Source organism: Branchiostoma lanceolatum, chromosome 2 (genome assembly GCF_035083965.1).
Source record: "Branchiostoma lanceolatum isolate klBraLanc5 chromosome 2, klBraLanc5.hap2, whole genome shotgun sequence".
NCBI classification, from domain to species: Eukaryota; Metazoa; Chordata; class Leptocardii; order Amphioxiformes; family Branchiostomatidae; genus Branchiostoma; species Branchiostoma lanceolatum.
Window position 1 is genome coordinate 30,759,002 of NC_089723.1, and position 19,823 is coordinate 30,778,824.

Genomic DNA, 19,823 nt, shown 5'->3' on the forward strand with positions numbered 1-19,823 from the left:
GAAGTTATGTGAATGTGAGCATCGTTGAATCAAATTATGCTAATAAGGACCTCATTTGCATAATTCATGATAAATGTTACTTTTGCATAATTCATGATAAATGTTACTTTGTTAGCATAACCTTCTTTGTTGAGCTCATACTTTTGTTTTTTGGGTGAAGAAGATGAACTGGTATGATTTATAATTGATGAGAAACACTCAAAAAGGTTAAAATCATTTGGCGAAGGTATGAGGTCGTGGAACTCTAGTTCTGTAAATGGATTAAAGTTCGCAGGGACTTGATTTTAAAAAGATCAGTCCCATTCAAAGCAAGTGAAGAAAGTTTAATTGTCTTAACAAAGTCTGAAGTAATGCCCCATGTATGTCAAACTGCTAATATGGTCCATAAAAACAGGTGATACAGTAAATTTGACTTGTACATATACGTCACGTTTTCCTTTAACTGAATTTCCCGCTAAAACGTAATCCAAACATGAGTCATAGTTTACAAGTCACGATGACTGATACACTTAACGTTAGGGTTGGGCCTTCCTAAACAAACTCATGTTTATCAATATGCAATTCACCCATATTTTTAAAAACCATAAGCAGTACAGTTAATGATCGACAAAGCTAATGAATTTTGGGCTCTAGTTGTAGTAAAAAGTCCCGCTACATTCGATTGGTGTTAAAGTGTTACATATAGTCATGCCCTTGGTATCGTTAATGACCCCTAGTTCACACTGTTAGAGCAAATATTTGCATGTTAGCTGGTCTAGACAGCAGCTTGTTGGATTTGGAGGGAAAGTACATGATATGGCACAGGTAGATTTTTTTAGTTTTTGTTAGGCTGTACCAATTTATTTCTTTGGTTTTCATGATCAGCAAGAAATTGACGAAAACAGAGGGCTAGTTAGTCTGTATAACGCAAACTCCAGCTATCCGGGGGGTTTTCTCCCTCCCCCCTCTTGGGTTGGGAGCCGATTACAGGACGGCGAGCGGTCACAGGAGGCTTGATTGAATTCAGGCTAAGGGCTAGTGAGGGAAACTTCGTCCTACCGGTATATCCTTTCGTAAAGACTACACGTGTACCATGGTATAGACACTGTTTTCATTTTTTTTTCCGTCAAGACTGCACTGTGTTACGGACGTTCCAAGCGAACACTGTTTTCATATTCTTTCGTTCTGACTGTGTGTACCATGGTACAGGCTTTATCCTCAGACGTTTGTTGATTTTTTAGTCTTTAGTTTTTTTAATGTTTAATCCAGGAACCAACAAATTAGTAGCCTCCGTTGCAGTCCTTCTCACAGCGATTTTTTCAAATTTTTTTTTGTGTGGGGGGGGGGGGGACGTATCTGTGCCGTGCCCCTGTGTCCGCTGTTGGGGAAGGACTGCGTTTTGTCGGTTCCAGCAAAGGCCCATCAAAAACACTTATCACCATTGCCATGGATGTGCGAACTTCCCGTAATAAACACGGCCAGCGCAGGGAAATCTTCACGCCCCTTTGAGCAGCGATAATGTTTAAACGGTTACCGGGATGTCTTTTCAAAACACGACTGACGGACACCTAAATAAGGAACCTTTCGCATTCTTTTCCTTTGTACATCCATTGAAGTTGCTATAATGATTTTGTGCTTTTTGTTGCCCTATGCGCTATTAGCCCATAGGGCAACAAGTTTCCTTGCTGTTTCTGTAGCAGGGCATATCTTTACAGGGAGAGGTGCTAGCCCTTCCCCTTTAATGTCCTCGAGGCACCTCCTCAAACACAGGACGGTCGGGACCCCCATTATACGTCCCTTCTGAAAAACAGGTGCAGCTCCAACCAAGATGTCCCTAACCCAGGATTGAACCGGGGTCTCCCAACTAGTTGGACTTGTTGTGATCCAGGTTATTGATTTTACTTAAAACTAGTTAAATGATGTCTTGTAGTGATTCCTATGTTGACTCATATCATATGTGTTCTGTGTCATATTATGATGTCATACATGTACATAACAACATGGCACATGTGCCCCCAGGCATATTTGCAACATGATAGATGTTTTTGCATTTATACCTATCAAGAACAGGAACAACAGTTGCTTTTTCGTTTTATCAGATTTTCTGTACACCACAATGAGGAAGGTAAGGGTCCCTGCGCTGAGTCAGTCCCTCTTAAGCACTTCCTGCCAGGTGGTATAGGAATATTGGGGTTGTGGTCAGTGTGTTTCCTGTTGATAAAGTAACAGCAGGTCGATCCCGTTGTCTTTGGGAGCCAAAGCAGGGTTCTAGCCAGGGAAATGGTAATCATGAGGTGTGAAAGGGGTCTTGGTCCTTCCACAGTGAGGGGATTTTGAAAATGTATGATTAAAAGTCGGCATTATATGGGCTCTAGACCACATGTAAGTAGAAGGTTTTTTTGTCAGTTTGGACTTTGGACGGAGGATCATAATACTTTTCACAAGTAACTTCTTTCAAAATACCAACTTGTCGAAAATTAAGCGTAAGGGTACTGATTTTGCATGGTGGTCACAAATTATAGCACATTGGCCTGTTACGCTAAAATTCGCTACCTAGAACCCTGCGAACGTTAACACGCAGGTCGAGACATTAGTGTCTGTGGACCATAGTCCTGACAAAAAGTCAGTCGTCACATATGGTGACCTGTTTACTTATAAATGAAGATCGGCTGTTTACTACACCTGTGTTGTTTCAATGTCCAAAGGTCTAACAGTCAGTCAAGTTTTTGAGGATTTTTATACATTTCCCTCATCAGGCCACAATTGTTTTCTCTTTCGCTTTGAAGAGTTGAAAAAGTACACTACTGTAAGAAGGTATACTAAATGCCGCAGAAACAAATGTAGAACACTGAAATTGAGCTGGAGGTTTCATTTGCTTAAAGATCAGGTAAAAAGTCTAAAAAAAAATAATATGATATAGATTCTACTAAAAAAGTGGTTTTATTCACTATGGTCGTAGAGACCTATGGAAAGTTTTGGAGTCCAGTTTTATGGTGTAGACTCTAAGTCAGTTGTACCATGATACAATCTACTTATGGTTTTTTGTTGTTTTTCTTCTAATGCTTGTAGAATCTCTGCTGTGAAAAGTGGCCTTTGATCTCAGGTATTCAGCGATTAGTAGACAAACAAACAGATCGGGTGTCCAGATTGAATTGTTCTTCAGGTCTAATTGTTTGGGTATGTTTTGTAAATTGTGATGATTGGATTAGAAGAATCCAGTGTTCTAGTTTCCCAAGAATGTTGCCATAACTGTATTAAATGACTTAGGTCTTTTGTTCATCAAATTTGAAGTACGACAAAATGAATATTTCCTTGTTTAGTTTTGCTGGACGTATACTTGTGTTTACATGTGTCTACTTATTTTCAATACTGTAATTCTTGATTTGTTAAGGGTGATTTTATTTTAGAAACTTTTACACTCACTAGTCATCTGCTAAAATTTCATCATCGCTAATATTTGATTACTAGCATTTGAGACTGATGTTTGTTCCCACCTTTAAAATTTGATACTACGAATTATTCCCTTTTCTCCCAACTGCTGAAATTACCAACTGCAATATTAACTGGATTTACAGTATTTTGCTACTAATGGTAATCCAGTAAATAAAATTGTTTTTTTTTGCATGTTGTTTTCAGGCAACTGTCTTCCTTTTGAGAGAAAGCCACTGAGGAAATACTGAAGAAAAAAAATGGAGGAGAGAAACCAGCGCGTGGTGGAGTATTTCGTGGTCGCTGGTCTCACGGAGACGTCCAAGCCGCTAGAAGAAGAAATCGACAACTCCCACAGAACTATCGCCCCACAGGACCCGATCGTAGAACTCGCTGTGATCCACCGCGGGCAGGGGGAGGTTCCGCCGCAGGGGTTCACGTGTATAGAACACACGCCGTTTGGCTTTCCCGCGGACTTGAACCACGGAAGCCTGCGGACTTCACCCATACACCTGTGTTATAGAAGAGGACGTGATAAACCGCCGCTCACGGATATAGGGTAGGTTTGTTGATGAAGGTTAGACATCCAGGCAAGAAGACACGCCAAATACTCAAGCAACTGTATATGATTTTGGATATGATAGGGTTACTTGGTTTGTTTGTTTGCAATGCTGTCAAATGTTGTATTTCTGCAATAGAAGTGGCCTTATAAACATTGCCCAGCAAAAGTTTGTCTTTTGCAGGAATGACTAGATTGTAATTTTTATAACTATTTTGCAGGAATAACTAGATTGTAATTTTTATAACTATTTTTTCATTTACTGAATCCAATGCTATACTGAAGGCTCCCATTATGAGGAGTTGCCAAAAAGTGACAACAATATTATCTATCTAGAGGACTGTATGTCATACAGTAACATACATATCATTAAAGTGATTATAAATTCTCTATCAGGGACATTTTTTATAGCATATTCATATATCTGCGTTATTAAACGAGCAGAAATATGTGTATATATCTACTGTCACCTGGCTTATTTAGGCAACAACATTTGCTGGAACACTTAATAATTTTTAAAGGATGAGCATGTATGAAAGCAGAGGGATATTAAATTCACCATGGAACATTGTGCTTGCCTGTTGGTTTTAGATAACAAAGCTTATATTAGAAGGGAATAGTATCATAATCCGTGTCTTAAAGGTTCTGAATGTAAGACTTTGGCAGCAGATCAAACTTCCTACCATTCTGGATAACAAAATCGTCATCTTAGTGATTTTTCCAGGCACATTTTTAGTTAAGATCTAACCAATTTCATATTATTTCATCTTTTCTATGTTTACAAACGGACCTACTTTTTTGGTGGTGCCAAAAAAGACATGCAAGCTGGATGTAAACAAACCAGCAGCATTCGTATCACACAATTATGTCACATTGTCACCTCAACCTGAATATGGTTATGAAATGCATATGGTTGGCTCAACTGGCTGGTAAAAAAAATGACAAGAAATTGACATCTAATGTCCTAATGTTGCATTTAGTACCTTTAATATGATGGTGATTTTTTATATCCATGTATGCTAATGAGTTGTCTATGTTCTTTTCAGAGTTCTATATGAAGGTAAAGAACGTGTGATGTCCGGTTGTGAGATCATACACAGCACGCCCTACGGACGTCCCGCCAATGTTAATAACAAGGCTCCCCTGGGGGGACACAGAACTTACATCACCACCAGGAGAGCCTCCGAAAATGCCGCCCACAATTCCTTAGCGGTCACGGACATCTGTGTAATACTCACCAACAAGGGCGAGACCCCGCCACATGCATTCTGTCAGATAGACAAGAACCTTAACAAGGGCATGGTAAGTTTATTTTTGAGTTTTAAAGTTCTGTATCTGTATAGCCAGGGATGTCCCTATAGCTCAACTGGTAGCAGCCTCACAGTTGAGCTCCTGGTTCCAATTAGTTGGTAACTGGAAGACTTCAGTTCAATCTCAAATCCTGGGACAGGACATCTCGATTGGGGCTGCACTGTCTTTCGGAAGGGATGTAAAAATGGGGGTCTGTGTTTGAAGAGGTACGTTGAGCACGTTAAAGGGAAGAGCTAGTAAGCTGCTACTGAAACAGTAAGGAAACTTGCTGACCTATGTGCTACCAGGCACTACAAAAAGTACAAGGGTCTGAACGAACAAACAAATGAACGAACGAACGAATGAATGAATCTGTTTAGCTGGCACTGTAAAACGACTTTTGGCGTAACATACCAGCTTCACTGGTGAGGATGCTCCTACAATAATTCTAGGAAAATTTTATTTTTTTACACATCGACCTTATTTGATAGTCTGGTACTTAAGTTGAAGGCATGACCATTTCTTGTTCTTTTTTGAGCTGGTACATGTACTTAGAAGTTGGTATGTCTACCAGTTTATTAGTCAATTTTAGAGCATAAGTGGAACTATTTCAAGATTTTCTCAAAGTTGTCTGATTCTACATTCCTCCTACAGGTTGGTTCTGATGTCTTTCTCTGTTACAAGAAGTCCATGGCCAAGATGAACTACATATCTTACAAAGCAGGTAAGAGCTTTAAGTTTCAAATCTCGCATTTAAAAAAAATTATAATCTGAATGAATAGATCAGTGAATGAATGAATGAGCAAATGAATGAATGAATGAATGAATTGTCACTGTTACCATACTGATTTTTACTTTACTACCATGGGACTTCATTACCATGTGAGAGAAGTATAATTGTTTAGGGCTTGTTGGTCAGCATACATTATTCTATACTGTAGTTTCTGTATGCTTTCCTCGAGGGAGCATTGCAGTTTCTGTATGGTCTGCCAGAGGGGGTCTTAAGTCTATGTTTTCTAGTTGTTTATTTTGCTCTAGTGTACAGAAGGGCTCGAAATACTAGGTACATATTCGCTTTTGTGCACCCAACATTAGTGCTGTGCACAACATTTCTAACTGTCGCCGGCTTGCGGCCGGTGCACGCAGATGATTTTGTAGGTTTGCCTGATCGTACAGTAGTATGCCGGACATTTTTGATAGTCAAGTGTAAAAGAAATGTTGGCGAAATCTTTGTTGTATTAAATGTTTGAAATTTTGAAGTTTCAGATTCTAGTTCTGAAGGAGGGCAGGGCGCTTTGAAAATCGCCCTACTGGCGACAAGTTTGTCCCTGGATAAATGAATAAATGAAATGAAATGAAAGGTTTATTTTATCTGCTGTGCAGGTTTGATAGGAAGGTATCCCATGGAGGATTGCAACAATACAAGAGTGAAGAGGGGGCGAAGTCTGCCATCTCTGGTGAATAACTTGTTGATATCTTTTCATGTACAGGTTTGATAGGAAGGTATCCTATGGAGGATTACGAGAGTTTCCCCCTACCGGAGCAAGTTCCCATCTTCTGCCTACCTATGGGTGCTACTATAGAGTGTTGGCCGAACGATGCCAAACACCCACTCCCTGTGTTCTCCACTTTCGTGCTTACCAATGTAGACGCAGATAAGGTACGTTTGTGTTATATTGTTGTTGTGTCAATGTTATCTATCTTACAGTGGTTTATAGCTTAGGTCATATGTAAGGTTTGTAGCCAATAGGTGTCATGGTGGCCTTGTGGTTAGAGTTGTTGATATAGAAACTAAAACTAAAAGTTCTGTTTTTGTATCCCTAGTAGACCTAAATGTTGTGCCCTTGGGAGAGGCACTTAACTCTGGTGAAAATCAGTACCTCGCAGTTAATGTCTAAATTTTGAATAATTCCTCAAGGTTATATATATGTGCCATCCTAAAAGAATGTGTCTTAAGATATTCACTTTGCAAGGTCATCCAGTTGAATACACTACTGCATATCTAAACAGTACATATACAGGGGTGCTGTGCTAAGAGATCTCTCAAACACAGTGTTTTACGAAGTGCCGGATATATGTAAATGTTTATGAAGGTTACTGAAGAATGTGGTTCTTTTTTTTCTGTACGATTTGTTCTCTTGCTTTGTGCGCAGGTTTATGGTGCTGCAGTGTCATTCTACGAGAGTTATCCCGCAGAGAAACTCACGGAGGAACAGCGCAAGAGGCTTAACTATCAGACCGAACTCGACAGGCAAACCAAGACCATCCACACCAACAAGTGCATCTCCCTGATGTCTCACTGGCCATTCTTCGACGCGTTTCGAAAGTTTCTGACCTACTTGTACAGGCTGTCGGTCTCGGGTCCGCACGCGGTGCCCCTGGAGAGACACATCTCGCACTTCATGCATGATGTTCCATTCCCGTCGCCCCAGCGGCCGAGAATACTCGTACAGGTAAAATTAACTAAAAATGTGATCTTCAGTGTTTGGCAGTTTGTTTGTTTCTGTGTATGGCAGTAGTGTTAAAGTGGCACCCTGCATAAGGGAAGTTGGACCCTGCATGGGGAAGATGAGTATGTAAGCATTAGAGCATAGAATACTAGAAAGGCAACATTTGCAAGCAAATGCAGAATATTTCACACTCATCTTTTCCCATGCAAAGATGAAACGTTCCAAAAATCTCCACCTGTGCAAAAATGGAACATTCCAAAAAAGATACAAAAGAAGGTGGGCAGCTACATGTATGATGACACCTTTTTATGTTTCCTTCTCATTAATAGATGGGTGCTGTTGATTCCCTATTGCTGATGCAGCCTCACCATTCTCCCCTGCCCCTCAGGTAAGGCACTAGATTATAAACTTAGCCATGAAATTTTGTCATAAGAGTAGCCTGGATGCCAGACTCCAATCTCTAAAATATCAATTTTGTGGCTTTCAGGCTATCATATCTTTTTATAATTTGGTAGCTAGGGCTGCGTATTGGTACTGGATACAGGTCCAAAATGCAGAATGTCAATGTATTGTTACTGTACCTAGATAAAGTGATGCTCGATTATAAACCTATTTTTTGAAAAAATACTGTGAAATTCCTATCACAAGCATTGAAAGCTATAGCTTACTTTGTTCATTTGTTCGGATACAGGATTCGGAGCTTTCACTAAGTGTATTAACTGGTGCTGGTACATGTACCTGATGGTATGTTTAGTAATGCAGCCCTAATGTTAACTGTCTGTGCCCTGTGCTGTGTAGTGGTGCCTCCCTGACTGCCCTGCTGACCAACCTGGGCCCAGACAACGCCATGAACCTGCTGTTGTTCGCCCTGTTGGAGAACAAGATCCTCCTGCACTCCCTAAGGCCTGCTGTACTCACCAGCGTGGCAGAGGCGCTACAACTGGTCAGTTCATTGTCCCATAATTACCTTTGCCAGAAGGATATGTTTTTGGTTTTGCTATGGTGGAGTGACTGGGGATGTGTGTAAGCAGGGTAACTTGAGAAGCTGTGTGTGGATGTTCATGATATTTGCTATGTGCCGGGAAAACGAAAACGATTATGGGCCCAGCGGCTTCCTCCGATACTGCAGAAGAACTTCTAAGGTCTCTGTTTCTGGAAGTGTGATTTTTGAGTGGTGAATAGCTTGTTATGAAATGAATTAGGAACTTAGCAAGGAAAGTTAATCTGTGTTCATATACAATACGTAAAAAGATTATTTTCCAATTGATTTGGACCTGGCCAAATTTTCACCTAAGTCCTCTTCATCAGAATCACTGAGGACATGATTCCTTAGAACATTGTAAACAATGAAACAAAGGCAGTTGGTAGTGTGTAGCAGCCCCCGTTCCGGGTTAAATGAAGGTTGACAGGTCTTGATGTAGATGAAAAACTTCCCAACAAAGAATTGGGATTATTTACCACTATCCTTTTGAGTTTTGTTTGTTTCAACGATTTTGTCACCACTTTTGATCAGTTGTATACCATTGGTTTTTCTGACATGTAATTTTGCTGTTTTCCCCAGATATTGTTCCCTCTCCACTGGCCATGTCCGTACATCCCCCTCTGTCCTCTGGACCTTGCTGATGTCATCAACGCTCCTGTGCCCTTCATAGTCGGTAAGGACAACAAGGCTTCTACACTCACCCCCGTTGAATTCTTTTCACTGAGCATCCGGCACTGTGCTGAGGTGTTGTCAACACTGGGTGGGACTTGGACAACACCATTTGGTAGAAAGTTGGTACAGTATGTTAACCATAGGATAGCCATGTGAAACAGTGTAGCAAAGCTAGTAGAGTACTTTTTCTATGTCAACTACATTCGGTAAACAAGCACGCAAAATGGGAGATGTTGAGTTGTTCCACACGTAGTTGACATTAAAATCGTTATGTATGCTGCATGGTAGTGCTACACAGTTTCTTATGGACAGTTCTCAAGAACATATTCTAGACCAACTTTCTACCAAATGGCATTGTCCTAAGCCCACTTGATTTTGAGAACACCTTGGCACTGTGCCTTGATTTTCTGGCAAGAGAAATCAATGGGGTTAACATTACTACTGATTTATTTCCTTGTGTTAAGTCTTCATGTAAATTTGCTGAGTGTTCAAAAAACATTGAACAGGAAAACTTTTCAAAATGTTTAGTTTACAGAAGATGACTCCAATTTATGTGTATCGGTTTGAAAAATTAGATTGTAAAAGATGAAGGTTCAAGCAAATTTGGTGAATGTTGAAATAGATGTTGAAATAAAAGTGATGGCAAGACTTTTGTAAGTGTTCACTTCATATGGTTTCAACTGTCAAGTATTTGAATATGTAGTAAAGGTCTGTGTGTGTTTTTTCTTTGCAGGTGTGGACTCTAGATACTTTGACTTGTACGAGCCCCCCCAGGATGTCATCTGTGTGGATCTGGACACAAACTCCATCAGACAGTGAGTTGGTTTCATCTGTTTCTCAGCTGCCGTAAATTTGTTTACTTTCGTGGTGGCTTTATTTTGCAGCAGGAGGAAAAGGGAGGTTTTCGCAGTGTTTTGAATTCGTGGTTGAAACAATTCTGTTGTACAGTAGTCATACAAAGGAGACATATTTACAGTGGAGAAGTCACCACAAAAACTGCAAAAAGAAAACCATAGCAAATTTTCAAGATTTACAATACTTAAATCTTGTGCCAGAGTGGGGAATCTAAGAAAATTTGTCAAGAAATATTGGAAGCTTTAAGGCTTTCGGAGGGTGATATTATGGCCAGAAAATTCACATTTCATCACAACCTGTGGATTGGCATGGTCAGTAGTGGTCATTCTGTATTTTCTACTTTAAGCAAAATTCGCTCCTACTGTAAAAGGGTGCATGCTTAAAGTCTGAGGGTGCAGCGCCCCCGTTCCCCTGTTTAGAGTAACCACTGAATTATCCTGTCTTGTATTTACAGACCCCGCGATAATAAGCTCATTAACCACAAGATCCTTCCAAAGGTAGGCTTGTTCCTTGCATATTAATGTTTACCAAATATAGAAATGGTGAAGATATTTTTGCCTATTTTTGAATTTGATATATACAATGGACTATTCTTGAAAGCCTTGAAATGTGAGCAGGCTGTATGAATGTTATAACTAATATTATTGTAAATTGTATTCTTGTTGTTACCACAAATTAATGAGGCAGATAGAAGTCTACACTGAGATGAGACTATTTTGTAAACGTCTGCCTTTTTTTGTTATTTCTTGATAACTTATTACATGAGTAGTGAAAAGGTGAGTTTTGGTCACAACTTTTTGAGAAATGCATTAAGCAATTTCTAGCTTGCATGACCATGATTTCAAATTTATGGAAAGCGACTCTTCTGGACTACGATTCTTTGTCAGTTTGGCTAAATGATTATTCCTTATTCTATTTACAGAAACCCGCAAAGCTGCTAAGAAACTCGCTAGTCCACTTGTGCAATCAGCTGATAGAAGGTAAAGGGAAAGCATGTACAGTTACAGCTAGATTCAATTGTTTGCTACAATGCCATAAATTACCCGAAACGATTTGTACAAAAACCCAGCTAGTCGTCTATTTTGAAGACTTTATGACTTTATTTCAAAAATTTATTTCGAGTATTTGTCGAAAATTAAGCTTTTGAGTCTGTGAAATGTGTACGTTTTGTAAAACGCCATAATGTTTTATGTGCTTCAAAAGTGCATTGATTATCAACTTCCGATGCTAACATCTTCGATTTTTGCATGGCTTCTACAAAAGAGATTAACTTTTCAAAACTCTTAAAACACTGTTCATTTTCTGAGTAGAAATCTTTTTGTTTTGAATCTTTTTTGAGTCATGGATGAATAACTTGGAAGTAAATGGCTGGTTTATTACATCATTAACATAATGATAAGTAACATAATGATTGCTTTGCATGGCTGAAATCTTGATTTTTCTTCACCCAACTTTTGGGCAGTCTAACCAAATCAAATGAAAATCAACTTAATTATACCCATTTCAGATCATTAAAGATCAATTTTGATTTGACTTTGCATGATTTTAGATTGATTAAAAAATCTAGTATTGGAACAAAATAAAGGTTACAAGTATATGTTTTATGTTGTAGAATACATAGAAAAAGCATGTTGTACAAAGCTTCTCACTCTTTAGTTTGTGAATATCTCTTTTCTGTCCTTTTCCCCCTGCTGTATACCAATCACATCTTGCTTAGCTACGATGGCACGTTAAATATTCTACAAGAGGCAGAGTTCCTATCTGGAATTCCGGCTATTAGTATGACGTCAGAGTTTTGCAGAATTTGAATTTTCGGCTGTAAATATTAATATACAGAAGTTTTTTTTCTTTCCACTTTTCCTTCCAAAATCATAACGTATTTCAGTCTTTTAGTGTTGTCCCAAACATATTACCTGAAAGTATCTCTGCCTCTAATCACTGAAAAAAACAACTTTTGATCTGCTTTGTGTGTAATCCCAAACATATATCCTCTCCCTATGTCTTCATACAGTTGATATTTTCCCAAGTATTTACTTTGGTGGTAAGTTCTTTCCTATAAAGTCTGATTTACATTATTCTGCACCCATTTCCTATGATTTTACCACATATTTTCATCATTCATGCTTCATATTCACCCCTCTTTGTCCATAATTTTTCCTGATATTGTGATGATTTGTTCACTTTTGGGTGTAATTTTTCTGTGCTAGAATATTATTTTTCTAAATGCAAGCACGTGTGCACAAATGATATTTTTGTAACATGTGAAAGCTACAAGAAAGATATGCTATGAGCTGCACATATATGGTAAGTAGTGTCTCAATGTGTGTTTGATGCCAAATGTGTAGTGTTAACTTGCTCAGATGTAAAGGTAGTATTGAAACATCTTTTTGCAACAGAAGTGTCTTCCCCATTCTATTGGTTTCTTAAAAAATGAGAAATGGTAACGTAGCGTCTGCTGTTCCACAGTTCATCGTCAAACCACACCCGACGAAGTGGCCGTGGACTTGGCACCGTTGGACGATGGCCTGAAAAAACAGAAGAAGAAGGTGAGTAGCCTGTTATTGTAAGCTTTCTGTGGTGCATAGTGCTGCCCTAATGCTCAAAGTTTTAATGCTAGTCTAGTCTGGCATTGGTACCGACTGCCATAGCAATTTCATTTTAAGTCAACACATTAGTGCAGTATTGATGCTGAATTGCCAAGAAATATGGACAATGCTAGAATACCAGACCAGTCCAACACCAATGCAGCACCAATCCAGCATTCTTCACCACTTTCACAATTATGGCTGTTTGTATTTCTTTATTATCCACAGCAGCCCATGACAGTCAAAATTTAAGTCTGTCTTAAAATGGAATTTTGGATGGTTAAGATTTTCAAATAAGGTGATGGGGGCTATATTACTCTAACATACAGTGCTGGGCCATGTGATTCAACTAGGTATAAGATGTCCAAGTAGTAAAATCATTCTTTATTTGAAAAGAAAGTAGGACACAAAGCCCAGGTCACGATGGTCATCACGATGTGGTGACCAAATGTGCAGGGACGGACAAATTACAAATACAATTCACAGTTAAAATCCGAATACATATTCACTTATATACAAAGGTTACAAATTGATATTGCACTTAGGGCAGGACTACGGTTGCTTCTACAGTAAAGTGTCTGCTTCCCAGTGGGGCTCGTGTCGCGCACTCCATATGTCATATGACGATAGAATAGCTATGCGGCTAATGTCTCTAAAAAGGTTCTTAGGCACTTTTGCATGCACTACTTTGAACATTGTCCGCAGTCTGTTTTTGTTCTCTGGTGTGATGAGTCCCCTTGATCCAACCTCGAAGCAGGTAAGTGTGGCTGTGGTGCCTGCAGCTCTCAATTCTGTCGCTAGGGCTGAATATTTGTTTACCTTTCGTTCATGGCTTGCGTTAATGTTTTGTTCAAAGGCCACAGTTAGTTCATGTATGTGGATTGTCCTTTGTTCTGGGAGGTAGGTGACTAAGTCTGGTTTCTGAGTTGTAGGTACTATGTGTGCCGGCACAGTTCCTCCGTCGATAGTGTGTCCTTGGATGTCTGCGTAGACTGTAGCGTTGGTCTGTGGGAGATCGATAGCCTCCTGGATGCTGTCCACTATGTACTTTAATATGGCGTTGTGTCGAAAGGTATATCGTCCTTGCTGGAGAGAAACATTGCAGTGGTTCAGGACGTGGTGAAGCGTTTCTCGGTTACCACACAGTTTACACCGGTCACTGTTGCGTTTTCCCCAGGTGATCAGGTTACAGAATGTGGGCAGGGCGTCGATCGAGGCACGTACCGCGAAGCTGAGAACACTTTTTGGTAGGTTGTATATGATCGACCGCCACGTAAGGTCACATTTCTCTTCTTCCAGGAGTTGTAGCATGCGCCCTTGCTGTAGTAGGGTTTTCTGGTGCTCGCTCCAGACGTTATGACGCATATCTGTCACCTGTTGTTTGATGTGTTTACGCACAGAAGACCATTCTGAATCTTTTGCTGCATGTGTGGCCTGTTGGTGGATCATGTGGGACGTTTTAATACCACACTTCTGCATCTTCCTGGTCCATTGCGATTCACGGTCTAGCTTAGCTTGTACAGCATGTTTTACTCTCTCGTCGCCTTTGAGGGTTGATCTACTGTAGGCCAGGGTGTGGGCCTCTAGATACAGGTCTGAGATAGTTCTATAGTTGAGACCCCTTGTGTTGTACAGGATAGCGTTTGTGGCACCAGGTTGCATTTTAAGCCATGTCTTGATCGCCTTTGTGTGAATGGCATCAAGTTTTTGTAACTGGGTGTCTGTTAGGTCATGAACCATCAGCATGTACCTCCACGATGGGAAAGCGTACTCCATGTATACTCTCAGTTTGTATTCATTTCTTATGGTTGATTTGTTTATATTTTCATGAGTTGTTTCTATTGTCTTGGCAAGAATGTCGTATGTCTCTCTTGTCTTGCCCAGGAAGGTTATGTAGCCACCTAGGAACTTCTCCGGTGCATCTTTAGTTGTTTTGACAGGATCCCCATCGATCAAGAAGCTATTGTCCGATGGCTTGCCGCTCACAATGGACATGGCTTGCACTTTCGCGGTTTCAGGGATTTTGTGTTGGTTGATATTTCATTAATGAGTTTCTGGTGCTGTCTCTTGTGGGTGGATATAAGGCAAAAGTCGTCTGCGAATGGCAGTGTGACATAGTGTTTGTCATTTAGATTGTAGCCATATTGTTGTTCCACCCCCTTGAGATGTTGAAGGATAGGCTGGAACAAAATTATGGCTGTTTGTATTTCTTTATTATCCACAGCAGCCCATGACAGTCAAAATTTAAGTCTGTCTTAAAATGGAATTTTGGATGGTTAAGATTTTCAAATAAGGTGATGGGGGCTATATTACTCTAACATACAGTGCTGGGCCATGTGATTCAACTAGGTATAAGATGTCCAATATAGTATATATTGCAGCCTATGCAATGTTACAAAAAAAAAGTTTTCATAACCTTCTGGATTGATATAGTCTGATGTAGTTAATCTTTGGCAATATTTTATCAAACATACATAATGTTGTATTAACTAATTAAGTTAGTTTTTTATTTTATTTTAAAAAAATACTATTTTCATAATTCTTTTTTTCCTTTATCTGTCTTTTTCTTCATATTTGATCTTTAAAAATATTGTTTCAGTATGGTAAGTTACATAATGATACTGCACAGTGTTTGACTTCCTGTAACAAAGTGGTGTTCTGTTGTTGCAGCTGTCTATAGAGCTTGCCATCCAGGAGGCGTTTCTGAGGTTCATGGCGTGCTTGCTGAAAGGCTACAGACACTTTCTTCTTCCCATCACGGAGAAGCCAACGGAGAGAACAACAGACGCCAGCTCGCTGTTCGACCTGCAGGGTAAAATTCTACTGTCTATTATGTGTACATCAATATGGTGTAAACTTTGTGCAGTTATCAATAGACATACGGATTTAGATAGACAGAAGAATCTTGCGAGTCCAACCCTTGCCTGTTTTTCGTATTTTCCTCTCCAGGTTTCTTGAGAAGCCGCAACACCAACCAGAAGTTCTTCACCCAGATCATGAAGACGCAGATGTTCATCGGCTTCATCGAGGAGTGCTCCTTTGTGTCAGAGAAGGACACCAGTCTGGCCTTCTTCGATGAGTGCATGGACAAGGTGGATCCAGAGAGGTCGGACAGGCCGGATGAACAGCTGATTGACTTGGAGGAGTCTTTTAAGAGGTATGTGGAAGAGAGTAACTTGTATAAAAACTGACTCTTTTTTTATTCAAAACTCTTTAAAAGTGTTCAACTTGAGCTGTGCACCTATTTTTTGACGTGCACCTATTTTTTGACTCTGCACCCGTGCACCTAGATATTTTTGTACACTTTAGGGTAAAGTTACTATTGTATACTAGTATAAAGAATCTAAGAATCAGAAAAGGCAATATAACCCTTTGTTGTTGTATTACTTGTTTGAAATTTTGAAGTAAGCTTATGGTGTTCAACAGCTGTTCTCGTCATGTTCAGTCTCACCAAATGTTTGATGTTGTACCCACAGCGAGCACACCGTGTTCGTGACTCCCCCGGAGCCGAGGGACCTCCCCGATGGCAGGAAGTACAGCTACACGGTGTTCCCCGACCTGGACCACAGCCTGTTCCTCCGTCCCCCCCACCTTGCTAACCAGTTCAAACAGGTCAGCACGGCCAAGCCCAGCAGTCCCATGGCTGTCACCAGACGCACCAAGGCAGAGCTCAGGCATTCACAGAAGGTAAGCCGTAGGCATCTCCCCAGAAATATAGAGCAGGATGGGGGGAGGGTGCCAAGCACAGGATACATATCCCCAGGGGGAGGTCTGGAGGGGGGGTGGGCACCTATGAACAGGAGAGCAGTTGTTGCATTTTGCCTTTTCCAGACACAAATGGAAGTCTTTTCCTGCAACCTCTTGTCTACAATTAATGAAATCTCAAGTTTTGAGCAAAATTACAGACTTTGCCGGGAAAATATTTGAAGAAATATCCTCACTTTGAAAATCAACAGGATGGAGCTGGGATTAAAACAGGATAGATGAGCACCACTGTTTAATTCTTTAGGGAGGTCTCCTTGTTAGCTACTCCTTGTTAATGTTATGCCTCAGTCACATTTCCAAGGGGGATGTAGGGCCTAAAAAATGATATTGTGTTCCCGGCTACCCAACCGATCACAGCAGAAACCTGCCAACCCAAGCCGTTTTTTTGGGTTGACATCTCAGTAGTGAAACATAATGGAGTTCCAGTGTCCTTGTCCATTTCATTTTTACATTATTATGCTGTATTTGTTGGGTCACTTCGGCCGAAATCATAAACAAACAAAAAGAAAAAATAGGAGAGAATCCCTACCTACCGACCCTATTTTTTTCAAGGACTGTAACTGGAAACACAACATTTGTTTTCCTAGGCTCTATACAGCAACAGATGCAGATACTCCTAGTTATGCCACAGTCACATTTCCAAGGGGGCCCATAGGGAGCGTAGCCAATCTAGGCCCCAGTCGGGATCTGAAGTCTAGGGGGATGCCAGCTTTCACAGTCATGCCACAGTCACATTTCCAATCCAGTGCCCACCCAAACGCAAAAGTAGCCTGGATAGCTGTTGGATACAGTCACTCTATTTAGATTGAATATGTCAATGTCAAAAGTTGCGACAAATTTTGATAAAAAATCATCTAGTGGCCAATTTGGTTAGAAAAAAGAATGAATGGAAAAAAGATATGCTGAGACACTGTTGAGTTTACTGTTGCATTCTTATGTTTAAAAATGTCTGAAATTTTGCATTTCAGGTTGCAAAGAAGAACTCGGGATCTCCAATGTTGTGGGCAAAGTGAGTAATGCATACGATAAGCTCTGTATCTGTGTTATTCTGTTATTTCATAGAAAATGGCGCCACTACATGTTTTTACATCTCTTTTTAATTTCCTGGTCATGTTGTTTCATAGTGGTAGTGTAATATTCTCTGACAGTCACTGTTGGTAATAAGTCATTTCACAGTGCCGAATGCACATGTACAGTTGTGATGCATTACTACATCAAGGTCAAAGTTTAAGGCCCCTGGCTTGTAGACAAAGAATGGTTTTCACACACTGCACATATGCACTTGGAACATTAAAATGGATTATTGTTGAATATATGTAAATTGTGTTTGAAAATAAGTCATTCTATCTTCTTCTTACCCCAGACTGCTACTGAGCCATTGTTTCAGCCTGTGGTTCATCTGTCTGCCGGCCTACGTGAAGGCTTCTCACTCCAAGGCGCGCGCCCTGCGCACTGCCTACGACATGCTCGTCAAGATGCAGCATGCCTGCAGGAGGGACCATTTGGATGAGGTGAGACTTTGTTGGTTTTCTCGCACAGCTTTTATACCACCACAAGGCATAGCACAGCAGTTCTGTACAGTAAGTACTAGCTGTGGAAGACCAGACTCTGTGTTTGTATTGAGTACCCAGTAAACCGCTTTATGGCATAACACACCAGGTTTGTACTGAACAGTAGATCCAAAACTGTATATCCAGACAGAGTTATTTGATCCACTCATGCCATCTTTGATCATTAACTGTGGTAGATTCTTTGGAATGCGATATGAAAAATTTTTGGAACAGTCTGAACCAGAGTTCCCCATAGGGCTCTACGGATTAAGAATTACCTGGTAGCTTTGCATGTCAATCAATTTACATGCTGTCCAGTGTCTGGTATAAGGAAAAACACAGTGAGTGTCTTTGTGGGGAACACAATCATGTACATGTGTATGTTACAGGGAAACAGGGCATTCCCTGCAAAAGGAGGGCATCTGATTTCTTTGTTTTCTTGAAGTGTAAGGCATCCAGAGGATGCTCTGCTAGCTAATAGCCTCTGTCTAACTGTGCTGTGCATGGTGCTGTCCCCAGGTGTGCTACCGTGTTGTGATGCAGCTGTGCGGACAATACAGCCAGCCTGTCCTCGCTGTCAAGGTGCTGATGGAAATGAAGCGTAACGGCATCACCCCCAACGCCATCACCTATGGACACTACAACAAGGTACGCTGCTGTTTGGAAAAAAGTTCTGCTCGCTTTGAAATTGCTACTTGATGGTACTGTTAGGATGGGCTATAGGTCCATCCTATTCTAGCTCCAGTCTCCTGTACAGAATTGTGTGGCACTTGTCTGTAGAGGATCGATTGATGGTGCAGTATTCGCGTAAGATATAAATAAGAGCTCTGATTGGATCCGTGTTGCCCGGTCCTCTGTTGGGGCATAGTAACAGGATTTGAACAGGCTTTGGAAAATATTTCATATGCGAATTGAATAATGACGTAAGGGCCAAGCATTTCAAATGGGGATGGGTACCAGCCTATGCATATCCCTGTACCTCAACTGGTAACAGCCTCACTACACAGTTGAGCTCCAGGTTCCGATTAGTTGCTAACTGGGAGACCCTGATTCAAATCCTGGGAAGCTTGGGACTGCACCCATCTATTGGAAAGGACGTAGAATGAGGGTCCTATGTTTGAGGAGGTGGCTCGAGCATTTAAAATGGGAAGGGCTAGCAACCCAATCCTGTAAAATATACCCTGCTACTGAAACAGCAAGGAAACATGCTGCCCTATGTGATACTAGGCACTACAAGGTAAACCAGCCTATGCAGTTTGGAAATGAATAGAGCAGCAAACTGGAACTAGAATCGGATGGGCACCAGGCTAGGGACTAGTATACTTTGGATTTGATGATATTATTATTCAAATAATAAAGTTTTCACATTGACAGTGTAGTACCTCTGTTCCCACAGGCTATTCTGGAGAGCCGATGGCCCACCGGTAACAGAGACGGTTTCCTACTCTGGACCAAGCTGCGCAACGCCATCCTGGCCATCGCGCAGTTCCGCCGGGGGATCAAGCGGACCGTGCTGCAGACGTCGGACAGCAGTGACGCGGACGCGGTTAGCAGAACCAGCGTGGAGAGCTTCCCCGACGGGACGGCCGCCCATACAGGTGCTGAGTTTGTCAACGATGTGGTCAAGTTGGACACGCATGATAGAATAAGCATGGGTAGGTGTGCTGCTGCTGCTTGTATGCTTCAAACAATGGCGCCTTCTTGACA

At 40.8% G+C, this 19,823-nt stretch overlaps 1 protein-coding gene across 8 annotated transcripts in view; it reads left to right on the plus strand.

Annotated features, from left to right (window-relative positions):
- Positions 1 to 19,823, plus strand: part of LOC136428559 (C-myc promoter-binding protein-like) — a 47,224-nt gene that overhangs the window by 9,021 nt on the left and 18,380 nt on the right. For 5 of the 8 annotated variants that reach the window (XM_066418164.1, XM_066418166.1, XM_066418170.1 and 2 more), the window contains exons 2-21: positions 3,616 to 3,967; positions 5,014 to 5,269; positions 5,912 to 5,981; positions 6,748 to 6,917; positions 7,411 to 7,710; positions 8,037 to 8,095; positions 8,506 to 8,650; positions 9,269 to 9,362; positions 10,095 to 10,176; positions 10,671 to 10,713; positions 11,139 to 11,196; positions 12,228 to 12,257; positions 12,683 to 12,762; positions 15,472 to 15,613; positions 15,751 to 15,958; positions 16,278 to 16,488; positions 17,535 to 17,575; positions 17,930 to 18,077; positions 18,636 to 18,764; positions 19,513 to 19,771. In XM_066418164.1, coding sequence (XP_066274261.1) covers positions 3,669 to 3,967; positions 5,014 to 5,269; positions 5,912 to 5,981; positions 6,748 to 6,917; positions 7,411 to 7,710; positions 8,037 to 8,095; positions 8,506 to 8,650; positions 9,269 to 9,362; positions 10,095 to 10,176; positions 10,671 to 10,713; positions 11,139 to 11,196; positions 12,228 to 12,257; positions 12,683 to 12,762; positions 15,472 to 15,613; positions 15,751 to 15,958; positions 16,278 to 16,488; positions 17,535 to 17,575; positions 17,930 to 18,077; positions 18,636 to 18,764; positions 19,513 to 19,771 — 2,824 coding nt within the window. In that variant the 5' untranslated portion in view covers positions 3,616 to 3,668. Of the gene's footprint in view, positions 1 to 2,339; positions 2,362 to 3,615; positions 3,968 to 5,013; positions 5,270 to 5,911; positions 5,982 to 6,747; positions 6,918 to 7,410; positions 7,711 to 8,036; positions 8,096 to 8,505; positions 8,651 to 9,268; positions 9,363 to 10,094; positions 10,177 to 10,670; positions 10,714 to 11,138; positions 11,197 to 12,227; positions 12,258 to 12,682; positions 12,763 to 15,471; positions 15,614 to 15,750; positions 15,959 to 16,277; positions 16,489 to 17,534; positions 17,576 to 17,929; positions 18,078 to 18,635; positions 18,765 to 19,512; positions 19,772 to 19,823 lie in introns of those variants that run through there. The other 3 variants (XM_066418165.1, XM_066418168.1, XM_066418167.1) reach the window with 3 other exon arrangements.